At 63.4% G+C, this 23516-nt stretch overlaps 1 protein-coding gene and 1 long non-coding RNA gene across 2 annotated transcripts; one reads left to right on the top strand and one right to left on the bottom strand.

The window, feature by feature from the left end:
• Window positions 1-5165: 5165 nt before the first annotated feature.
• On the top strand, window positions 5166-18281 carry ADPRHL1 (ADP-ribosylhydrolase like 1). The gene is made up of 7 exons (XM_069602089.1): window positions 5166-5985; window positions 9932-10096; window positions 15059-15184; window positions 15422-15562; window positions 16167-16294; window positions 17363-17495; window positions 17921-18281. The coding sequence occupies exons 1-7, from the start codon at window positions 5772-5774 to the stop codon at window positions 18076-18078; spliced, it is 1065 nt and encodes a 354-aa protein (XP_069458190.1). The 5' UTR covers window positions 5166-5771; the 3' UTR covers window positions 18079-18281.
• LOC138446738 (uncharacterized) lies at window positions 7348-10490 on the bottom strand. The gene is made up of 2 exons (XR_011259544.1): window positions 10324-10490; window positions 7348-8511 (listed from the first exon to the last, which is right to left on the bottom strand). It is a non-coding gene; the product is annotated as an uncharacterized lncRNA (long non-coding RNA).
• Window positions 18282-23516: the final 5235 nt, after the last annotated feature.

Here is a 23516-nt window from a genome sequence, read left to right as displayed (position 1 = left end):
CCTGCTCAGGGTCCCCCTGCTCTGTGAGGACCAGTCCTTCTCGCGGAGGCGTGTGGGGCGGCCCTCCAGGAGCGACCTGGGAAAGGGCCCCAGCATGCGCGGCAGGAGGGCCGGGGGTGGGGGGCGGCGGGGGCCCGGGGCGCGCGGGGGGCGGCAGGAGGGCCGGGGGTGGGGGGCGGCGGGGGCCCGGGGCGCGCGGGGGGCGGCGGGGGCCCGGGGGTGGGGGGCGGCGGGGGCCCGGGGCGCGCGGGGGGCGGCGGGGGCCCGGGGCATGTGGGGGGCGGCGGGGGGCCCGGGGGGCGGTGGGCGGCGGGGGGCCCGGGGCGCGCGGGGGGCGGCAGGAGGGCCGGGGGTGGGGGGCGGCGAGGGGTCCGGGGGGCGGGGGGCGGCGGGGGGCCCGGGGCGCGCGGGGGGCGGCGGGGGGCCCGGGGCGCGCGGGGGGGCGGCGGGGGCCCGGGGCGCGCGGGGGGCGGCGGGGGGCCCGGGGGGCGGGGGGCGGCGGGGGGCCCGGGGCGCGCGGGGGGCGGCGGGGGGCCGGGGGTGGGGGGCGGCGAGGGGCCCGGGGCGCGCGGGGGGCGGCGGGGGGCCCGGGGCGCGCGGGGGGCGGCGGGGGGCCGGGGGTGGGGGGCGGCGGGGGGCCCGGGGCGCGCGGGGGGCCCGGGGGCGGTGGGGAGCAGAAGAGCATGCTGACACACCACGTGCACGCACTCTGGAGTGTGAGGCGAGCTTGGGAGCCATCTGTGGACACGTGCACTCACCTGTGCGAACACAGGCTCTAGGGGGCTGGGAGCCTCCGGGAGACCTGGGGCTGCTCTCCAGCCGGGGCCCCCGAGGAGCAGAGTGGGCCCTCCAGTGTCTGCAGTGTCCAGTGGCGGGGCGCGTCCAGCCCTGCGGAGAGCTGCCTGGTTCACAGGAAGTGAGCGCCTCCAGACGCCGCTGGCCCATGTTGTTTCCGAGCTGGCTTCAGGCTTGGGTACAGAGATTAAAAATGCTGCCTTTCTATGTGAAATAAAAGTCAACAATTTTTGCTTTATTTTGTGTTTCCATAAGTGTGCTTTCTGCAGCTGCACAGTGGCGTCATGCAGCCCCTAACACTGGCCCAAAGCTCCGTTGCTGCATTAACGGTGCTGGTCTGGTCCTCAGGCCTGGTCACATTGTGTCCTGAGACCACCGGGCTGAGAGCACCATCTGAGCCAGCGGCCCACTGGTTTTTCCTCTTGTGTTTTAGGAGCATCACAAAAGATCGATCCCAAGGGGCACTTGGAACCTTCTAGATTTTGGAAACACAATCGCAGATGACATGTCCAACTACGATGAAGAAGGTAGGTGAAGTCCGCAGACCTCAGGTGATGGCCAGTGGGCAGGTGGGTCCCCATTGACCCCTGCCCGACCCCGTGTGTGAGACAGGAGTGATGGAGTGACTGGTACTCACTTATTACGCCCTGTAAATCCCACAAGAGAAAATACCGCTCACACTTAAAGTCGGGAGGACCGCTTCTGAGCTGAAGCTTTCAAGGTGGGCGTGCAGGGCCCCGAGGCAGGACCACAAGCAGGATGGTGACGGGGGCCCGCTGACCCCTGTGCGGCCAGCGGTTATTCCATCATGCCGCCGAAGCGCACGGAGGATTCCAGCCTGTGTTTACTCACCTGAGCACCATCCCACCTGCAGTGGCCCCCACCCCAGACGTGTCAGGGCTCAGGGAACTTCTCCCACTGTGGGCACTGCCCGCTCGGAAAGAGTGTCCACCCCCAGCCCCCTCTGCCCAGCGCAGACGTGACTGTGGACATGCTCAGCAGGGCTGGCGGTGGGCACTGCTCACAGACGCTTGCACGCCAGCACACAGCACCTGCTGCTCCCGGCTGGCCAGAGCCGAGGAGGGTAATTTCAACTGATCCATTACGTGTAGAAGTTTAAAATCATTTGAGTTCTTGAGATATAAATGCTGGATTGTGAGAAAAATCCTTTGTGAAAACTGTTATCCTAAAATGCCGATTTTTCCAAACCTTTTGCTTTCCTTAAGGAGCATGGCCTGTTCTCAGAGATGATTTCGTAGAATGCGCACGGCCAGTGGTCGCAGGCGGTAAAGGCAGTTGTGTCTCGGCAGAAAACTGAGTTGGATTTAGATGAATGGGAACCGCGTCCTGCAGGAGATGCTGGCCAGCTGTGCCCGTCGCCCATTTCTTCCTGACCAGTCGTGAGCCTGGAGACCCCCTCCCGCTGCTTAGAGAAGACGCCGCTGACTACTGGTGCCGGAGACCCTCCGTGATCACGGCTGGGCACCTGGAGGCGGGGCTCTAGCCCTGCCGTAGGAGCCCTCCGTGACTGTGGAGGGGCGGAGCCTGTCTGCAGCCTCGGACCTTCAGATCCTGGTGAGCCCTGCACGCTCACACCCACTGGTTGTCCGGGAACCACACCCAAGAAACCGCCGGTCAGGCGGCCGGACACATGTCCTGAGAAGACAGTCGTAGACGCTGAGGTTTTTAGATTTGGTGCCAGGATTAAGACGTAAGTTTTTTGAATTATCCAGATTTCTCAGCTCTGTTTTCTCTGGATGATCATGGGAATGGTCTTACAGGTCGACAGGCTGTTGAGGTTTGCACAGCAACTTTAAACTGTGTGCAAGTCAGCGGGTCTGTTTCCTGCTAATAGTGTCTATTAAGCCACCTAAGAAGCTTCATAAAGTATGCAAGTATGCTTTTTTAAAAAATGTATTTTATTACATTTTAAAAGACATTTTTCTGTGAGAAGTTATCTCTTTTGTGACAAATTTAAATTTAAAAATCAACTGTTGGCTTTCTTCCGTGTGTGATGTGAGCACTTGCTGTCCACCCTCCTGCCCTTCAGGTGTGGTCACGTCCAGCGGGTAAGACACACGTGGCTGTCCCCCGAATGCCACGAGCCGGAAGCCGTGCCACACGCACGTGGGGCGGAGTGTTGGCGCCCCGAGCCGCTGGCCTCCGGCATGGCCCCGCCACCTCCTTTCCCTCCTGGGGGTCACGCCCAGCTGGGGGGCTGGGAGGGCGGCTGTCCCGCGTGCTGTTCAGGTGGGCACCACGACCCGCCTGCCCATCGTGGAAGTGGCTTCGTGTGGCGGTTTGAGAAGCGCTGGCTGGGCCACACCTCGAACGTGGATGACCACATCATGGCACGCCCTTAGCCCCACCGCGGCCCCGCTTATGGGGCAGAAACTGGGGCAATTCACGGGAGAGGGGAGCGCCCTCAGCTCTGCAGAGCGTGTGCCTAAAATGTGCAGCTTAGTTTGGCTTCCTGAAGTATGAGCCACTCAGACCTGAGTTCTGGAGACCCAGCCGGGCGGGCAGTGTGCGGTGGGGGCTCAGCCCCTCTCGAGGTGCAGGGCCTGGAAGTCGCTGACCTCTCCCAGCCCCACTTCTGCGGCCGCAAAGAAAACACAGGCCACCTCTGCCCACAAGCCTGGGGTTCTTGGAGCTTTGACAGAAGCCTCAACAACCGTTCAGGGTCCTTCGAGGGGCTGCGGGTTCTGGCGTGTGAGCTCCGTTCAGGGAGGTCGCAGGACTCAGGCCGGCGACAGCCGCGAGCTCTGCGGCACAGCTCCGTCCTGAGGCGTCCGGCTGTGCGGGAAAGGCAGCCTGTGCTCGCGGGCCTTCTTGCTCATCAGCAGACGCGAGAGCTCAGTGACTGGACCGAGCCTCTCGCCCACGGCCGGCGACCGTCCTTCTATCCTAAGCGTTCCCGGCAGGCGAGCTGCGGAAGCGCCGAGCACTCAGAAACACTGAAGGGCTTCTCTCTGGGGCCGAGGTGGCTTTCCGCTCTGCCCCGGACGCGCGGACGCTCTGCGCTGGCTCTCCTCCTCCGCCCCACGTGGGGAGCAGCCGCCTCACCCGGGGCCCTCCCAGCCGTGTCTGGCCTGCCGCCTCCTGACAGAATCGCGTCCCACGTGGACGGCCTGAACCCTCTCCTCTCCTCTCTCGGTGTCAGGCGGCCCCTGCTGAGCAGGCCTGCTTCAGGTGGGCGGTTACAGCTCTCAGGGCGCACAGGAGCCTCGGCGTGCACGGGCGTTCCTCTGGCCGATAAGAACCGTGCCCCCGCGGAGTGCACACAGGCTGGAGGCACGCGGACTCACCAAACGCGAGGCGAGCGAGCGTGGCTGCCCTGCGCGCGCCGAGCCTCCGGGCCCGAGCAGCGCCGCCCCCCGCTGTGGCGGTGCCTCCACGCGTGCTGCTCCGTGATGTCGGCTTAGTAGAAGCTTACAGGGCGGTTACGCACGTCTCTGGCTCCTGGCTCTGCGGGGCGGCCACCCCCACGCTCACGGCACACAGCCAGGGCTCACCTCCCAGCATCCTCTTGGCTCACGTCGGCCGAACGGTGTGCAGTTGCCCTGAGCACCTCCGAGGATGGTGCCTCTGCCTCAGCCACGAGTGTTTCTGCCCAGCAGTGCCCTTCTCCCCACGGCGGGCAGCTGGCAGAGGGCTGCCCTCAGGGAGGGAGCTTGCATGCCCAGCAACCCGATGGCACTCACTGTGAGGCCCCTGGCTTCAGGGTCTCCCAGAACCGTGCCAGCTGGAGTTGTGTTCCAGAGCCTCACTCTCAACACGGGCTGCGAACAGGCCACCATTCACTTATGGGCACCTTAGCATCTTAGCATCTTAGGATCTTAGCACCTTAGGATCTTAGGATCTTAGCATCTTAGCATCTTAGCCCCTTAGCCCCTTAGCATCTTAGGATCTTAGGATCTTAGGATCTTAGCATCTTAGCATCTTAGCATCTTAGGATCTTAGCATCTTAGCATCTTAGCCCCTTAGCATCTTAGGACCTTAGCATCTTAGCATCTTAGCATCTTGCTGTTACTGAAACTATCAGATGTGTTCCCTGGTGCCCTGGTCTGACATAGGACTGGGCCCTGTGGTACCATGGGCCTGGGGACACAGATGGCGGCTTTTCTGACCCTGGGCTTCAGGTCTAGACGCCTGGTTTACACCTGGACCCCCCTAGCCGCGGCACCGCCATGAACACTCTTCCCATGGAACGTGGGTGGGGGCCCTGCCTCCGGCCCCACACGGCATGGCCTGTGTCTGTCAGGGAGGCATTGCCAGCGCTGGGCTGGGGGACACCCAGGCCACTGCAGCTCCATCTGCTTCTTCCTTCCCGTGTGGCAGATTTCTGTCAACGTGCTCCACAGTCACACGCCCTCCAGAAACCAAAGCCGCGCGCGTGACAGCTGAGTCCCAGCAGGGTGCTGGGTGCAGGAGCCAGGCGTAGGCTGCTGAGGGCGACCCGTGTGCTGCGAGTCCAGGAAACGCAAAGACGCAGGGACAAGGCAGACGGGTGGAGGCCCAGGGCTGGGGGGTCTCGGCGGCAGAGGGGCCGGGGACTTGGGGGTCTCAGCCTGGCCGAGAGAGGCCCACGCACACTGTGTGATTGACTGGACTGAGCCTGGGTGTGGGGCTTCCACACCGGAGCTCTAGAAACGCGAGTGCGTCCTCCAGGTCACTGGGCAGACTTCCCCAGAGCCGTGGCCTTGCCCGCCCAGGGCTGCTCTGAGCCGCAGACGCCTCCTCGGAAGAGCCAGCTCAGTCCCGACCCTGTGGACAGACGCTGCTGCCCCACGTGGCTGGGGGAGGCTGTGAGCTGCAGTCCAGACGGTGTTCTCATTGGTGCCACCTGCAGAGACAGAGGAGGAGTGCCTGCCACTCGGGCAGGCTCCCGACAGCGGCGCAATGAGCGGCCCGGAGGTCAGCGGGGCGACCTGAAGGCAGAGCAGCACGGCGGCCGCCCGCAGCCGGGGGCAGATATGGAGAAGTTCCAGGCTGCGATGCTGCTGGGGGCCGTCGGGGACGCGCTGGGGTTTGGGCACGCTGCCAGGGAGAGCAGCGGCTCGGGCGCCAGGGTCCAGGAGGAGATGGGGAAGGGAGGTGGGCTGGACCACCTCGTGCTCTCGCCGGAGATGTGGCCTGTAAGCGACAACACCATCATGCACCTGGCCACAGCGGGGGCCCTCGTCACAGGTGAGGCTCTGTCCCGGGGGCGGGGGCGGGGCGGGGGGCCCAGAGCCCGGAGGTCGCTCGGCACATGGGGTCCCCGGCAGACGGGGTGCGCCTCCACTGCCTTCCAAGACAGCCTCTTGGGCAACCGTGTCACTTTACTCTGCTCACCTGCAGACTCGGGTTCTTACGCCAAGACTTTCCATCATGTCTGTAAACGTTCACTCAGCAAACCCTGTGTATTCACAGTTAAATGTAATCAGAGGGCTCACTTTGGGCCCATTTCAGTTAAATGTAATCAGAGGGCTCACTTTGGGCCCATTTGGGAGGAAACCTCAACTTCTCACTGTGACTAGTTAGCTTGCTTCTGAATTTATTTCAAAAAATATATAAAATAATAAGCCAGTTTGCAGTTGGGCTGATTGAGATGATATTTGGGGGGCATTGTTTCTAAATCCCGATGAATGGTGGTTAAAACGCCATCTGCCAAAACACGGTTTAGCTTGGAGAGTTGCAGGTTCTCTGTCACCCTAAGAAATGCCATGAAGTTGGTTGGATTTGGGGGAAACAGTTTCCTTAAGTAGCAGGTTGATTTGAGGAACACATTTTTACTGAATTTCGGAAAAGCAGCGGGTGTCTGGGTGAGGCACAGCCCCCTTGCCATTGCTGTTGAAAACCTGTCAGAGGGTGAGCGCGTCACTGCAAAATTAGAACCTGAGGCGGCTCTGAGTGGCTGGAATGTGTGTGTCACCGAGTGCTCAGCCGCCAGCCGTGCGGGAGCCGGGTTTAGCTCGGATGTCACGGCACAGGAATGCCGTCTGCTCCAAATAGCAGGCGGAGAACTGAGCCTCAGATAAGATGGTGTCACAGCAGGTTGACATGACAAGCCGTCCTCTGAGTCTGCAGACTCCAAGACCCGGGGGTGGGGTGCAGTTGTGGGGCTTCCGGGCCGTCTCTGGCCAGGCCCCAGGCCCCGCCGTGCCCCGTCCCTGGGCCCTCCTGGGGGGCCCACCTGGCAGAGGCCCCGGCACGTCTCCAGCCTGCACTGTGGCCCCAGGACTCCCAGTGTGGCCCTGTCAGGAACGTGCTCCCCCGGGCTGGAGCAAGTCGCATCCCCTTGGCAGGAATAGGGCGGAATCCACCCGGTTAAGCGTGTGGATCCGGAGAGCACTGGGCGCAGGCCCAGTTCTGATGGGCGCGGACACCTCTGGACGCATGCCCTCTGGCCTGCAGGTGACCCTGATGCGCTCGGGCAAGGCTGCGCCCACAGAATGTGCTTCACCCTCTAAACATCTAAGTTTAGTTTTCAAACAGCCCAACTTTTTTCTTTAATAACAAACTGTAGCTTGTGTAAGGGGCATGAGAAATAGATGGGGAAACAGTGGAAACAGTGTCAGACTTTATTTTGGGGCTCCAAAATCACTGCGGATGGTGACTGCAGCCATGAAATTAAAAGATACTTGCTCCTTGGAAGAAAAGTTATGACCAACCTAGACAGCATATTAAAAAGCAGAGACATTACTTTGCCAAATAAGGTCCGTCTAGTCAAGGCTATGGTTTTTCCAGTGGTCATGTATGGATGTGAGAGTTGGACTGTGAAGAAAGCTGAGCGCCGAAGAATTGATGCTTTTGAACTGTGGTGTTGGAGAAGACTCTTGAGAGTCCCTTGGACTACAAGGAGATCCAACCAGTCCATCCTAAAGGAGATCAGTCCTGGGTGTTCATTGAAAGGACTGATGCTGAAGCTGAAGCTCCAATACTTTGGCCACCTGATGTGAAGAACTGACTCATTTGAAAAGACCCTGATGCTGGGAGGGATTGGGGGCAGGAGGAGAAGGGGACGACAGAGGATGAGATGGCTGGAGGGCATCACCGACTCAATGGACATGAGTTTGAGAGTAAACTCCAGGAGTTGGTGATGGACAGGGCGGCCTGGCGTGCTGCAGTCCACGGGGCCGCAGAGTCGGACACGCCTGAGCGGACACACTGAGCCCCGCGCATCACGGCGCGGTGGACCCTGCCTGTGGGCCTGTCTCTCCGTGGGTGTCACCACTGCATCCTCACGCCACCCTTCAGGTCTTCATTACGGCGGATCACAGATCGAGGAGCTAACGCAGAGGAGCGGCGTCATCGGCCCAGCGCCACCCAGCAAGTGCAGACAGAAGCCGCTCAGCCTTGGCCTGCCTCTGGAGCCCCGACCCAACCCGGGGGGAGGGGGCACGACCTGCGCTGCTCTGGGCCCGGCAGACCGTGGCTCTTCACATGATTTCCACAGGCAGGTAGGGCTCGCCGCCCCAGGCGTGTGGCCGTGGGCCGGGCCCTGCGGAGCGGCGGGTACGCCTGGCCGTGCCCGCTCTGCCATGCCTGTGAGATGGGCAGTGCTGAGCAGAAGCACGTGCTGAGCGGGGCGGGCCCCACGGTCCTCCCCGGCTCGTGCTGCCTGTGGTGGCCTTAGAAGCGTAGGCATTACCGAGGGATCCAGATGGGTCTGCTGCCTTCTCTATGTCATGACTTCATCTGGGAGGCTCACAGGGAGCTTTGTAGGTGGGTCTGTCGGGCAGGGGAGACAGAGAAGCGAGTTCAGTGGCCGCGTCAGCAAGCCCAAGAGCTCGGGCCAGAGGGCGCGAGGCTCTGCGGCTCTGAATTCGGGATTAGTTCCCGGGATTTTGCTGCCATTTTGCTTTTAAAGAACTTTTGTCTCTTGAAAAAGAATGTGATTCCAGAATAAAATGACCCATTTTAGGGGACCTGGAAGGGCCAGGCTTATTCGCCCTGGACTGGGAAGGTGGAGGCGGTGGCAGACACCCTGGCCTTGCCCCTCCCCAGCCAGGGTCAGCCAGCACCACCTGCTGTCACCCAACGTCGCCAGGGTTACCCAGTGTCACCTGGCGTCACTGTCCACAGGCCAGACGGGACTCACACCCACCAGCCCGGACCCTACCACACCCCTGCCCAGCTCAGAACTGAGGCAACACGGCATGGCCCAGAGTCAAAACAGCGGCCAGACGGTGCCAGGCTCTGCCCCGCTGCTGAGAGGTGGGGGTGGACAGGAGCCGCTCCCCCCGCAGCGCACCCCCAACCCTGCCTGGACTTGGCGTCTGCCTTCCCCGCCCGCACTGGGGCTGGAGGCGACCTGGGCTTCGTGCCAACCATGCTCTGCCTCCGGCTCTGCGCCCAGGGTGGGCGGGAGAGGGGCAGGGTCCTTCTCCCCCATGGGCCCCAGAGACGGGCTTTGCCGGGAGGGCTGCACGCAGCCCTGCACAGACAGGGCCAGGTGCCACCAGCCTCGCTGGCAGGCGCGCCCTCTGCCTGCTCCATCCCATCCGCTCTTGTGTGACCACGCCCCCCTGGGCCCCAGCTTTCGAGGGTGTGTGGCCTCTGTCCACCACGCTGTGGACTCACTTAATGGCAGAAACGCCCGGTTGTGATCAAAACCCATTCACGACCCCTCGCTGAGCCTACAGCAGGCAGACGGGGGCCTGACTGTGCAGTGGGGGCACGTGAGGCCATCCAGACGCCGGTCAGCAAGCCCTCTGTGCCTGGCACCCCATTCTGGCACCCTGAGGTCTCCAAGGACACGTCCCCAGACCACCTTCCTGCGGGGTCACGGTGGGGATGATGGGGACAGTGGGGGCGGGGTATGTGGCCGCTTGGCTGGAGTGGGGAGCGGGCAGCTGGGCTGGGAGGGCGGCTCTGGGCGCCCTGGACAGGGGACCCTGAGGGCCGTGGAGCAGGCGGGTGTCGGGCCAGCGGGCCCCTCGTGGACAGAGCCATCAGCTGTGCATGAAGACCCCAGGTCTTCCTCGATTCTCATGTGTAACAGTGAGAAAGCACACCTCTGAAATGAGATGAAATCCAAAGTGCATTGCATCTGCGGTCGGGTCTCTCCAGGGAGTGGGTCCCAGGGCCTCCCTCCTGTGGGGGGGCGGGCCGCGTGCTGGGGCGCATCTGATCCCCCCTTCCTCCCCAGACTTCTGGTGCCTGGACGACCTCTACCGTGAGATGGTGCGGCGCTATGTGGACGTCCTGGAGAAGCTCCCGGAGCAGCGGGCAGACCCAGCCACCCTGGAGGGCTGCTCCCAGCTGAAGCCAGACAACTACCTCCTAGCGTGGCACACGCCGTTCAACGAGAAAGGTCAGGGAGCTCTCCTCTCCCTCTGAGGAGGCGGGGCCGGAGGGCCTCTGTGACACGGCCTGGCCCGCCACCCTCAACGGGACCCCCAGGGATCCAGCCCCGCCTGGGCGCCACCGGGGATGCAGGCATCTCAGTCACCATCCCTGGTTTGCGTTAAGGATAATCTCCCACTGCTTTCCTTTTAAATGTGTGTTCTTAGCCAAAACATCAAGGAAAGCATACATCACCTGCAAAGATGTCTGTCTCTGAGACGATCTCGTGTGGGGTGATGCTGGCAGGCAGCCTCTGCCCCGGGGCTCTGCTGCTGGGGTCCTGGACCCGACCACTGGGCTCACAGCAAGGGCAGGCCCGACCTCTGGGCTGATGCTGAAGGACACCATCAAGTCAGATGCCACTGGCAATTAAAGAAGCAGGAAGTATGGTCCATAATAAAGAGAAATATCAGTGAATCAGAAATGACAAACTCTGACAGTCATTGAGTTATCACGTAAGGATATAAAACTGTGTTCCATGCTTTAGAAGAGTTAAGCAGAGACATACAGGTGTACAGAAGACCTACACCACAGTTCTGGAGAAAAACACTACAGCGTCTGAGTCAAACTCGCTGACTGAGATTCACAGCAGATTAGACATTTCAGGAAAAAGTTTAGTGAGTTTGAAAGGCAGAGCGATAAACTGTCCACAGTGGGACACACAGAGAAGAAAGGACCTGAAAACGTGGAAGGGCATCAGGGAGCCGTGGGACAGATCGGAGCACGAGGTCCTTAACAGAGAAGGGAGAGCAGAAACGGGGGAAACAGTGGCCCGAACTGCCCAGAGTAGATGCTTACAGAAGTGAACCCACACGCCCCAGAAACTCAGTAAATTCCAAGCATAAGAAACAAACAGACAGACACCTCCAACAAGGCCCACAGCCATCAGACCACTCAGAACTGTCAGCAAAGGAGGAGCACCTTCCGTGCAGAGCGCCAAGCTGAGGGCGGCGGGCTCCGTCGGAAGCAGCACCTCCGGGCGCAGGGAAAACTCAGCCAGACCGACACCCGGAGCAGAGAGGCCTGAGCAGCCTCTGAGGGCGGAGCAGAGGAGCCCATGCCCGAGGGTGCCGGGGAGAGACGCCCGCAGGGAGGGACGCCCGCAGGGAGAGACCCCCGCAGGGAGAGACCCCCGCAGGGAGAGACCCCCGCAGGGAGGGACCCCCGCAGGGAGGGACGCCCGCAGGGAGAGACGCCCGCAGGGAGAGACCCCCGCAGGGAGAGACGCCCGCAGGGAGAGACCCCCGCAGGGAGAGACGCCCGCAGGGAGAGACCCCCACAGGGAGGGACCCCCGCAGGGAGAGACCCCCGCAGGGAGAGACCCCCGCAGGGAGAGACCCCCGCAGGGAGAGACCCCCGCAGGGAGGGATGCCCGCAGGGAGGGACGCCCGCAGGGAGGGACGCCCGCAGGGAGGGACCCCCGCAGGGAGGGACCCCCGCAGGGAGGGACCCCCGCAGGGAGGGACGCCCGCAGGGAGGGACGCTCGCAGGGAGAGACCCCCGCAGGGAGGGACCCCCGCAGGGAGGGACCCCCGCAGGGAGGGATGCCCGCACGTCCTGACCACCTGCACAGGCCAGGCGGGCAGCAGTTCCTCTGTGAAGGAAATGACGGCGGGAACGCGGACCCAGCGTCCTCACGGGGAGGCTGCCCACAGCGGCAGAGGCCCCTCCGGGGAGCTGAGTCAGCAGCCCCCAGGCGCCCTCTCCCCTCAGACGCCGCCACCAAGAGGCCGGGCAGGCAGGCCACGTGCTGGGAGAACGCACTGCTGAGCACAAGTCTGCGAGGGATGTGAGCCCCAAGGACGCAAGGAACTGCTTTTAAAAGTGACTCTGTTCACTCATTGTTGCCAGTGCGGGGCCTCTGTAGCCCCGGGGCTTCCTCCAGCCGGGAGCGCGGGCGCTGCCTCTCGCGGGGACGCGGGGGCCTCTCCCGCTGTGATCACAGGCCCGGGCACTCGGGCCCCAGCAGCCGCGGCCGTGGGCTGTTGTCCCGGCTCCGGTGCCCTAGCGCACAGGCTCAGCTGCGGAGGAGCGAGAGCGTGGCTTCTCCGCGCCACATGGTTCTTCCCGGATCAGGGATCAAATCCGCGTCTGCTGCGCCGGCAGGTGGCTTCTTTACCTCCGAGCCCCCAGGGACGCCCTGAAGACCTCTCAGAGCCTAGTGATGAGGGACGTCCCTGGTGGCCCTGTGGTTACGAACCCGCCTGCCACTGAAGGAGACGTGGGTAGGATCCCTGGTCTGGGAAGGTACCACATGGCGCGGAGCAGCTAAGCCCGTGCGCACAGCTCCTTAACCCGAACTCTAGAGCCCAGAAGCCACCGCCACACCTCACGGCTCCAGAGCAGCCCCCACTCACCGCGGCCAGAGAAAGCTCACAGCAGCGACGAAGACACACTGCAAGCGTAAATGAGTAGCTAATTTAAAAACCCTGCTTATGGAAGAGCAACCCCTACAAAAATGGGAAACTGCTTAAACCAGCACTTCACCAGGGAAGGCGGGAGCACGCCGGGGGAGCAGCGCCCGTCACCGCCCGGCGACTTGGAAGCCACAGCAAACGGCCCAGCCTCACGGCTCACCCCAGCCCCACGCACTCACCCCAGCCTCACGGGCTCACCCCAGCCCCACGGGTTCACCCCAGCCTCACGCACTCACCCGAGCCTCACGGCTGACCCCCAGCCGCACGGGCTCACCCCAGCCCCACGGCTCACCCCAGCCTCACGGGTTCACCGCCAGCCCCACGCGCTCACCCCAGCCTCACGGGCTCACCCCAGCCTCACAGGCTCACCCCAGCCCCACGGGTTCACCACCAGCCCCACACACTCACCCCAGCCTCACGGGTTCACCACCAGCCCCACACACTCACCCCAGCCTCACGGGTTCACCGCCAGCCCCACGCGCTCACCCCAGCCTCACAGGCTCACCCCAGCCCCACAGGCTCACCCCAGCCCCACGGGTTCACCACCAGCCCCACACACTCACCCCAGCCTCACGGGTTCACCACCAGCCCCACACACTCACCCCAGCCTCACGGGTTCACCACCAGCCCCACACACTCACCCCAGCCTCACGGGTTCACCGCCAGCCCCACACACTCACCCCAGCCTCACGGGTTCACCGCCAGCCCCACACACTCACCCCAGCCTCACGGGTTCACCGCCAGCCCCACACACTCACCCCAGCCTCACGGGTTCACCGCCAGCCCCATGCGCTCACCCCAGCCTCACGGGTTCACCACCAGCCCCACACACTCACCCCAGCCTCACGGGTTCACCGCCAGCCCCACGCGCTCACCCCAGCCTCACGGGCTCACCCCAGCCTCACAGGCTCACCCCAGCCCCACGGGTTCACCCCAGCCTCACGGCTGACCCCCAGCCGCACGGGCTCACCCCAGCCCCACACACTCACCCCAGCCTCACGGGTTCACCGCCAGCCCCACACACTCACCCCAGCCTCACGGGCTCACCCCAGCCTCACAGGCTCACCCCAGCCCCACGGGTTCACCCCAGCCTCACGGCTGACCCCCAGCCGCACGGGCTCACCCCAGCCCCACGCGCTCACCCCAACCTCACGGGTTCACCGCCAGCCCCACACGCTCACCCCAGCCTCAGGGGTTCACCACCAGCCCCACGCGCTCACCCCAACCTCACACGCTCACCCCAGCCTCATGCACTCACCCCCAACTTTACAGGTTCACTCCCAACCTCACGGGCTCACCCCAACCTCACGGGCTCACCCTAACCTCACAGGTTCACCCCCAACCTCATGGTCTCACCCTCAACCTCATGGGCTCACCCTAACCTCACGGGCTCACCCCCAACCTCACGGGCTCACCTCCAACCTCACAGGTTCACCCTCAACCTCACGGGTTCACCCTCAACCTCATGGGTACACCCCCAACCTCACGGGCTCACCCCCAACCTCGCGGGCTCACCCCCAACCTCACGGGTTCACCCTCAACCTCACGGGCTCACCCCCAACCTCGCGGGCTCACCCCCAACCTCACAGGCTCACCCCCAACCTCGCGGGCTCACCCCCAACCTCACGGGCTCACCCCCAGTCTCACGGGCTCACCCCCAACCTCGCGGGCAAGCTCGTGTGGACAGTGGTGTCCGGATGTGGCGGAGATTCCAGGGTGGGGGTGTGCAGTGGTGTGGCAGCTTCAGAAACTGGTCCCGCAGTTTCTCACAACCCTGAACATTCATGCGATGTATGAGCTCAACGTTCTTCTCAGAGATGTTTACCCAAGAGAAGAGAAAACACCCTTCCACACGAGATTTGGTCATCAATGCTCAAAGCACCTTTATCTGTATTAGCCTCAGACTGGAGACAACTCAAACGTGCGTCAGCTGCGAGTGGACAAACTGGCTGAGTTCCCTCCACCCACACGGCGGAGCCCAGCCACGGACACACAGTGCAGACGATCCCAGCACAGCTACGCTGAGTGGAGGGAGCCAGGCAGAAAAGGCTGCTTTCCATGTGGTTCTGTTTGTATACGTTTCCAAAGGGGGCAGAAGCACAGACGTGTTGCAGTTTTCCTTTGGGCACCGGTTTCCTCGGGGTGTCATGTCAAGACAACATGCATTTGTCAGCTACACGTGGCCGGTTGTCCGTCAGCTGTAGCTCAGGGAAGCAGCTTTCAGGCAGGGGGCATGCCTGCCTGGACGTGCACCATGGACACTCTGGCTCCTGCGTTCCCAGTCGGGGCGCACTGGGAGCGGCCCCCACCCCAGTGGAAAGCCTGCCTTTCGTGGCTGCGCCTGTCCCAACACGTGCCTCTGAGATTTCCTCCATCTCTCGTCTTTGTCAGGAACGTGGGCAGTTTCCCTGTCTCTGACGCACCGACGCAGATAAACGTGGGCACAGACTGCCGTGCGTGTCCGGGTTAGGTGGGGTTGCAGGCAGAGGTCTGAATGCAGGTTCCCCACGCAGGCTCGGGGTTTGGTGCTGCCACCAAGGCAATGTGCGTGGGGATGCGGTACTGGCAGCCGGGACGGCTGGAGACGCTGGTGGAGGTCAGCGTGGAGTGCGGCAGGATGACACACAACCACCCCACAGGTGACGGCGGGCGGCGGGCAGCGGCGCTCAGGGTGACCGGGAGCCACGCTCGGGAGCGTGGCCCCAGTGGCGGGTGAGGGGCCCCCCTAGCCTCTGTCCCGAGCCTGGCCCTGGCGGGTGGGGGTTCCATCCTGGGGTGGGGGTTCCATCCTGGGGTGGGGGGGCCCCCCTGGCCTCTGTCCCGAGCCTGGCCCCGGCGGGCGTGGGGTCCACCCTGGCCTCTGTCCCGCATCCCAGGCTTCCTTGGGTCCCTGTGCACTGCCCTGTTTGCGTCATACGCTGTCCAGGGAAAGCGGCTGGAGCAGTGGGGGCGAGACATGCTGCGGACGGTGCCGCTGGCCGAGGAATACTGTAAGAAAACCATTCGGCACCTGGCAGGTGAGCCCGCACCCCCATCCACACACACAGCGGCGAGGCCAGGCCCGGGGGAGGGCGGCTCCGTGTGACGGGCAGACCCCAGGTCTGTGGTCTGCGGTGCCACCTGGCCGCAGGGCGGGAGGCCCGGTGTGGGGACACTCTCTGGGCTCTTGAGGCGCGGGTCCCCCCACCCCTGGCATCATCCATGAGCAGGTGCAGCTGCACAAACGATTCAGAAGGGTCACCACTGCCTCCGGGGCTTGGATGTCAGGCGACTAATTAGGGGCAGTGAATGTCCTGTCTCCTGACTTTGCAGGCACAGCACTGAGTTAACAGAAACACTCAGGCTCAGAATTTCCGCGAGAAGCCACTTAGGCCTTGCCATGGCTGCCTTAGTTCAGCACCCCTTCACGCCTCCTTTCCCCTCTCCATCTTCCCTGCTAGTGTCTCAAAGCAGCTACAGTGTGAGCATCTTTTAATTTTGGGAGCCATCGCTAAAGCCCCAGGCCCTCCTCCAACCCCATCTGGGTGGGGGCACGGGCTCTGCCTCTGGCCCTCCCCATCGCAGCCCACAGCACCTGGCTGGACGGCCGGCACAGCCTGCTCCCCTGCTCTTTGTGTTCAGAATACCAGGAGCACTGGTTTTACTTTGAAGCTAAGTGGCAGTTTTACCTGGAGGAGAGAAAAATCATCGAGGACACCGAGAACGAGGCCAGCTTTCCCGACCGCTACGACGCGGAGGAGAGGGAAAAAGTAGGCTCTTGGGCCCGAGATGCATGGGGTGAGAGAAGTGGGGGCCGCTGCCCGGGGTCCCAGGCCCAGCCCTGCCTACCGCCCCCACCTGTGGGGAACCAGGGAGGTGAGCTGAGGGAGCATTTGGGGGGCTGTGGGAGACCATGCAGGAAGCCCATTTGAAATGGCTACTGCGTTTATCTTTTCATCTTCTTGATTATAAGCACAATTTGTGCAAAAATAGTCCATCTCACTTCATCTCTCCTGAAGACCAGGGATATAGGGTTGTCTAGGATGAACAAATCGATGCAAACCAGTGGCATTCCCCATGCTGAGAAAACCCCTGCAGTGGCTGAAATCGCTGGGATCGTGATTGGCAACACAAGAGAAAGCCTGTGTAGCTATAGTTTAACCGAGGCAGACATTTATTATCCTCCCATAAAGGATGTTCAGAGCTGGTCAGAGTCTCCTGCAGGGAGGAACTGAGGGTCTTCCCTGTTTGGCTGCTCTGCTATTCTGAGAACTTGCCTCGTAGTCCAGACTGGCTGCTCCTGCTCCAGCCAGCACACCTGTATTCCAGGAAGCAGCATCTGCCCTTCCCTTTTCAAGTGCTTCCTGCTGCCCTCTCGTTTCTCTCGCACGGGTCCCCTGATGCAGGAAGACTCTGTCACACTGTTCTGGAGATGCTGCTGCCTCAAACCAACCTGGCTTTGTTGCCAAGGTGCAGCAGTGTGACCTGCCCGTGTCCATCTCCCTGGCTGTGTCTGGCCCCTTCCCCTTGTCAGGCTTCTCTCCCAGACAGAGGGACCTGCCCTGAGGCCCCAGCTGCTTGAGCCAGCAGTGACGTCCGGCCACAGCATTCCAGGCCCCTTCCCGGCCGTCTGCATCACAGAATTCGCTGCCTTTGTCTGCGGGAAGGCCGGGGCGTGAGAGGCTGGGAAGCTGGCCTTTCCAGCCCACTGTCCACCGCAGCCGGGGGCAGTGCCTGGACACAGGGGCTCACATCAGCGCAGGGACGGGCCAGGAGCTGCGCCCCGAGGCCCTCGGCGTGGTCCAGGCCAGGCCCCTGACCCATGGTGCCCTCCCAAGACCTACAGGAAATGGAGCTCTGAGGGCCGCGGGGGCCGGCGAGGCCACGACGCCCCCATGATCGCCTACGACGCCCTCCTGGGAGCCAAGGGCAGCTGGACGGAGCTGTGCCGCCGTGCCATGTTCCACGGAGGTGAGGGGCCGCCCACGGGCCTCCTGCTGGGAGGAGCACCTGCCTCCCCAGCACCAGGGGGCCTCTCCGAGCGCCCAGGGGTGCCCAGCAGTGCCTCCCGGGGCAGGCGGAGGGGAGAAGGGGGCAGCAACCTGGGGCCTCGGGCGGGTAGGGAGGAGGAGGCTGGGAGGCGAGGTCAGCGGGTGAGGGGCGCTGTGGGGGCATCACCCCTTCGAGGCTGTCCCCTGAGTGCTGGGCCCCGGGCTGGGAAGACCTCTGCACACCGGGGGTGCAGCCATCCCAGGAGCGGGAGGGGACACCCCGCGCCCTCACTGGGCTACGGCCGAGGTCAGGGCAGGGGCTGAGACGGCTCAGCCCCCTGGCGAGGGGATGCGGGGCCGGGGGCGGGGACCACAGGGCAGCTCTGAGGGTCCCGTCTCTTCCAGGCGAGAGCGGGGCCACCGGGGCCATCGCCGGCTGCCTGTTCGGGCTGCTGCACGGCCCGGGCGCGGTCCCCGTGGGCCTGTACCGCGCGCTGGAGCACCAGGAGGAGCTGAGGCGCCTGGGCGAGGCGCTGCACCGCCTGTCCTCGCAGGAGAAGTAAAGCCTCCCCTGCCGAGGCCGCACGCAGCCCCCCGTCGCCTTAGCCCGCCCTCCAGGTCCCCGGGGCCTAACTGCTGCGTAAAATGCACCGTTTGTCCGATGAGCGTGTTCTCCCTGCCCTGGCCTCGTGCCTTACTGACGTCACTCTGCATTCGACACCTCAGACCTCCAAATACAAGGTCGCGAAGGGCCTCTTGGACAGTCGGTGTGTTTTATTCTGTTGCGAAACTAACGCTCTCTGCTCACTGACTGGACAGCACTAACCGCCACGGCTCAGCTGGGATGGGCTCGGGCTGCAGGGCGTCCCGCACGCCACCTTCTAGCTCTTAGCGGGGCCTGTCCACCCCACACACTGCTGGGTCCCCAGCCCCGTCTGCACCCTCGCCACGGTGTGTCCAGACCAGGAGGAAGAGCGGCCCCCAGCCCGAGCCTTCGGGGCACCCCACACGCTCGTCTAACCGCCAGCCCACGTGTTTAATCACACCAGTGCTTAACACCAACCCCTCTGGGAGCGACTAACCGAGGACGCCTGGAAACGGGCCGCCCTTCCCCAGGCTCGACGATGAGGACAGAGCTGGGCCTGCTCCCTGTGGTCGGGCTTCTCCCCGAGGACACTCCCTCTTGTTAAAAATAACTCTGACCACAGCCTTGGTGAGGCAGCGGCTGGTGTGAGCGGAACAGGGGGTGGCGGCTGACACGTAATGCGTGCGTCGCCAGCTTGGCGGGCCCATCGTGCGGTGGCAGTCCCCACGGGGTGAAGGCTTGCTGCGGAGAGGTCAGGCGCGTCCCCTCCAGACACGCGCGGCACTCACCCCAAGCCCCAGGCTGCAGCGACCGGGGCGCGTTTCTAGCCGAGGCCATGGGTGGTGCTCCACTGGCCCTCGGGGCCCCTGGCTATGCTAACAAGCCCTTGGCCTCGCGCGCATCGTGACACGGGGGCTCCACGCAGCGGCTCTGAGCCACCGAACTAACCTCGCTGCTCAGGACACTCAGCAGTCAGAGTCGGGGGTGGGCAGGTGCCCCACTGTGCGGGTGCAGGCAGGGCTGGGGGTGCGGAAATTAACAGAGTGGTGTTCCAGGAACGGAAGCCAGCTAAGGTGAGTCAACCCTGGCCCAGGCGCGCAGGACGTGTTGGGCTTCCACGCAGCCTCCATGCCGTGTGCCTGGCCCTCCCATAAGAGCTGCATGCCCGCGCCTCTGCGCCCAGGGATGGGGAGCCCCTGGGCTGGAGCCGTGGGGCCTCCACCCTCCTGACGACGCAGGAGGACTGATCGCCTCCTTGGGAGTCAGGCAGCGAGTCTACTTACAGACTGATTATAAACTAAAACACACAGAGATTCTCAGGCTCATAAAATTAGAGTGAAATTCGTTCCCCCCACTTCCTTTTCCTATTCCAGGGAAACGCAAATCTTGAAAAGAAAAAAATCATAAAAGGAAAGAGAATCCCATATGTACTCAGATGTTCTAAAATGTAATAGTTGCTGATTTCATTTTTATTAGAAAAGGGATACGTGCATTCAGCTTCAGAAACCCAGTCCATAAATTGGGGTGTCACCCGACTGGTGTCACCAGGGCGAGGTCATGGTGCCTACACTCCCTTCCAGAAGGCTCTGCACACACAGTGAGGATAAGTGGGGTGCCACACACACGCATTTCTGTGGTACACACACACACGACTTCTCTGCACAAACAGGAATCTCACTTTACATATGACTTGTTTTGGGTGTTTTTCACTTAACACTTTTCTGGACATTTTCCTAGACCATCACACATGCATCCCTCTCCATCTCCTCAGCTCTTGCCTGAAATTCCATTGCCCTGAATTTGGTGGCCGTTTCCCTCCTGCGTCTGTGCTGCACGCCTGCATTACGGCCCCACGGCCGGTCAGGACGCGGGTGTGAGAGCCACAGGTTCACACCCTGAGCCACAGCTTCAGGGAGGGGCCTCCCAACAAGCCGACCCCACCCCCAGCCCCTCTGCCTCCCTGACCCCCCCGTCAGTTATGACCCAGCACCCGGACCAGATGGAGCAGGAAGCGTCCAACTCTGTGCTCCACCAAAATGCGGGGCTTGAAAACCCCATCCCCGGGACTCACCCCGAAGGTGCAAGGGGTTCTTGGGGCGACACTGGCAGCGCTGACCACCTGGGTTAAGACGCCCCCCGTCTCAACCTGTTCCCGGTGAAGGAGTAGATATGATGTGAGCGCCGGGTGTGGTGGAAGGATGCCAGCCTCGAGCCTTTCGGGGGCTCCAGGAACCTGCCATCCGCTCAGCCTCGGCTTCCCTGGAAGGGGCTTAGGTTCCGGGGCCAAGCTGCAGACAGGTGACGGCCAGGCCAAGCCCACACCAGTTCCTTGGGCTTCTCCTCTCCCCTGCCCGCCCCCAGACACGAGAGAGGAAACGCTGGGCCCCCAGACGCGAGAGAGGAGACGCTGGGCCCCCAGACGCGAGCGGGGAGACGCTGGGCCCCAGACTCGAGCGGGGAGACGGGGGCCCCCAGGCATGAGCAGGGAGATGTGGGCCGGCCGGAGTCTGACCACAGGCCAGCCCCGCGGGCACAGGCAACGGCAGGTCACCCTCGACCCGGAGCCTCACCCACCCCGCCTGGGCTCACACGTCCCCCTGGCGCAGGTCACCCTCGACCCAGAGCCTCACCCAGCCCGCCTGGGCTCACACGTCCCCCTGGCGCAGGGGCGGTCAGTTTTCAGGGCCCTGCAGGCCATTCTCGAAGCTAGGGGCTTTTCTGCCTCCCTCAAGCACAAAATCGCAAACGGCTCAAGGAACCCACGTTCTCTTCGCCCAGCTTCACCCACTTTACTGTGCTGGCACTGGGCCCCATTTGCTGCAGAGTCTTCTCTCCCTCTCACGACATGCAGACACACGGAGACACGGGCAGAGACACGCACAGACACACACGTGTAGACACACAGACACACAGACATGCATAGAGACACAGGCACGCACAGACACGCACAGACACGCATAGAGACACAGACACGCAGAGACACGCACATGTAGACACACAGACACACACAGACATGCACAGAGACAGGCACGCAGAGACACGCATAGAGACACACACACAGAGACATGCGCAGAGACACACACGGAGACACACCCAGAGATACAGACACGCACAGACACACAGGCAGTCAGAGACGCGCACACAGCCGCACGCAGCAGAGCTGTCGCTGGGCATGAGGGGCGCGTCCCCACAGCGCTTTGCTATTTAAATCTCCGGTTCTGAAATAGTATCCGACCTCAGGGCCCGAGGCAGCCTGTGCCCAGGAGACCCTCATCTCAGCGGGGGCGCGGGGCGGGGCCGTCCGGTCGCTGCCCACGCGCGGCAGAGCGGGCCCAGGCCAGGCCGGGCGGGCCCTCGGGGAGGCAGGGCAGGGGCCTGGCAGGGCCGTGGCCCCGCGGGCGCTGGGCGCCGCCGCCTTTTAGGACGGGGAGCGGCTGCAGGACCCCGGCGTCCCGCCCCCCTGTGACGGCCGCGGGGGCCCGGCATTGGCCGGGGGGGCGCGGCGTCGCCGGCGGTGACGGGTGGCCCTGGGTTTCGGGTGAGCTCTGACAGGGCCACGCTCGGAGCGCCTGCTGCTGCCCTACTGCTCCCGCTGGCCGCGGGAGAGACGCGCTCCGCGGTCCTCCTGGGACGGGCTTGCTCACGCCCGCCCCGGGGCCGTCCTCGGGGCAGCGCTGGGCGGGCCCCTGAGATGGGCGGGCTGCTGAGGCCCCGGGGTGGGAGCTGGGGGCCGGGCGCGGGCCGCGGGGCAGGCGCGGGCGCGGGGCGCGGCCCGGCCGGCGGGCCCAGTGCTCGGGCGCCGGTGCCGCCCCGCGCCGCCCCGCTGTCTCTGCTTTCAGCCGCGGTCCCTGCGCCCTCTCGGGGCTCGGTGCCTTCAGGGCTGGCCTGTTGAGGAGCCTCGGCCCCCACGTCGGGGTCTGAGGCTGGAGAGGCCCTGCTCCACGGGGTTCTCACGGCGGGTCCTGGGCCGGCAGCCGCGTCCGCTCCTGGAACCTGCCGGAAACTCAAGTCTTGCGCCTGAGACCAGCCGCTCTGGGTCCTGGGGGCCGAGGCGACCGCGCGAAGCCGCGCTCTGCGCCAGCTCACGGCGCCGCGGTGAACGCAGGGTTCCCAGCAGAGGTCCGCGGAGAGCCCCCTCCGCCTGCACCGGGGCAACTCAGCCCGAGACCCGCTCCCAGGCAGTGGGCGTGCGCCCGGCTCACCGAGGAGCCCGCGGCTGTCACACCGCCATGGAAGCCCCCTAACGGCCCCTTAGGAGCTGCTTGTGCGCAGCTTCTGAAAATAGAGCTCTCGCTTCTGCAAAAATAGTGGAAGTCCCGAAAGAAAGTGTGTTCGCAGGCTTGCGTCTCCGCCCGCTGTGTCTCCAGCACTTTCCCGCCGCAGACTCAGAACTGCTGGTTTCCGAGGCGTCAGCCACTTAGCATGGGTCCCGGCCCGCACACAGCCCAGTAACCCTCGCCCTGTGCCGATCATCTCTGGGAGTGAGCGGCCAGCGGGGGAGGGCTGGGCTGCGATTCTGGGCCCGTCTTTGCCAAATGACCAACTGTAGAGGCTGGGGCCCCACCAGGGAGGAGGCTTCAGCAGCACTCCGCGGACACACTCAGGGGAAAGTGTCTGGTCTGGACGCCTGGCTGAGACCCCCGCCCCAGGAATCCTGTGGAGACACCGCCGCAGGTGGCCGAGCTGGGGTGAAGGGGCCTTGGGGACAGGGCTGCAGGGTGGGGCTCAGGCCTCGGTCTCGGGGTTTCTCTGGGAGCGTTTCCGAGGGGCTCAGGAAGGCGGCCCCAGGCGGTGACCTCAGCCCTCCTCCCTCCAGGCACAGGGAAGTCCTCCCACTCCAGCTCTGCAGACACCACACCATCGTCCCCGCCCCCCACACTCCCACCCTGGTGAGACCCGGAAGGGAGGCCCCTGCCAGACCCTCCAGTGCCTCAGGGCCACAGCAGGCAGAGTCTCAGAGCTGGGGACATTCCCCTTGGGGCTGAGTCAGGGCAAGCGCGGTTAGAGGAACCAACAGAACCACAGAAGAGAAGCTACTTACGCTTTTTCCTACCTTATGCAAACGAAGCTCATTCAGCTCAGTCACTCAGTCACATCTGACTCTGGGAGCCCATGGACTGCAGCACACCAGGCCTCCCTGTCCCTCTCCAACTCCCAGAGGTCACTCAAACTCATGTCCATTAAGTCAGTCATGGAGTCAGTGATGCCATCCAACCATCTCATCCCCTGTCGTCCCCTTCTCCTCCTACCTTCAATCTTTCCCAGCATCAGGGTCTTTTCTAATGAGTCAGTTCTTTACATCAGGTGCCCAAAGTATTGGAGTTTCAGCTTCAGCATCAGTCCTTCCAATGAATATTCAGAACTGATTTCCTTTAGACTGGTTGGATTTCCTTGCAGCCCAAGGGACTCTCAAGA

The sequence above is a fragment of the Ovis canadensis genome, chromosome 10 (genome assembly GCF_042477335.2).
Source record: "Ovis canadensis isolate MfBH-ARS-UI-01 breed Bighorn chromosome 10, ARS-UI_OviCan_v2, whole genome shotgun sequence".
NCBI lineage: Eukaryota > Metazoa > Chordata > Mammalia > Artiodactyla > Bovidae > Ovis > Ovis canadensis.
The sequence above is the reverse complement of the archived record's forward strand: the minus strand, read 5'-3'. Positions and strand labels throughout refer to the sequence as shown.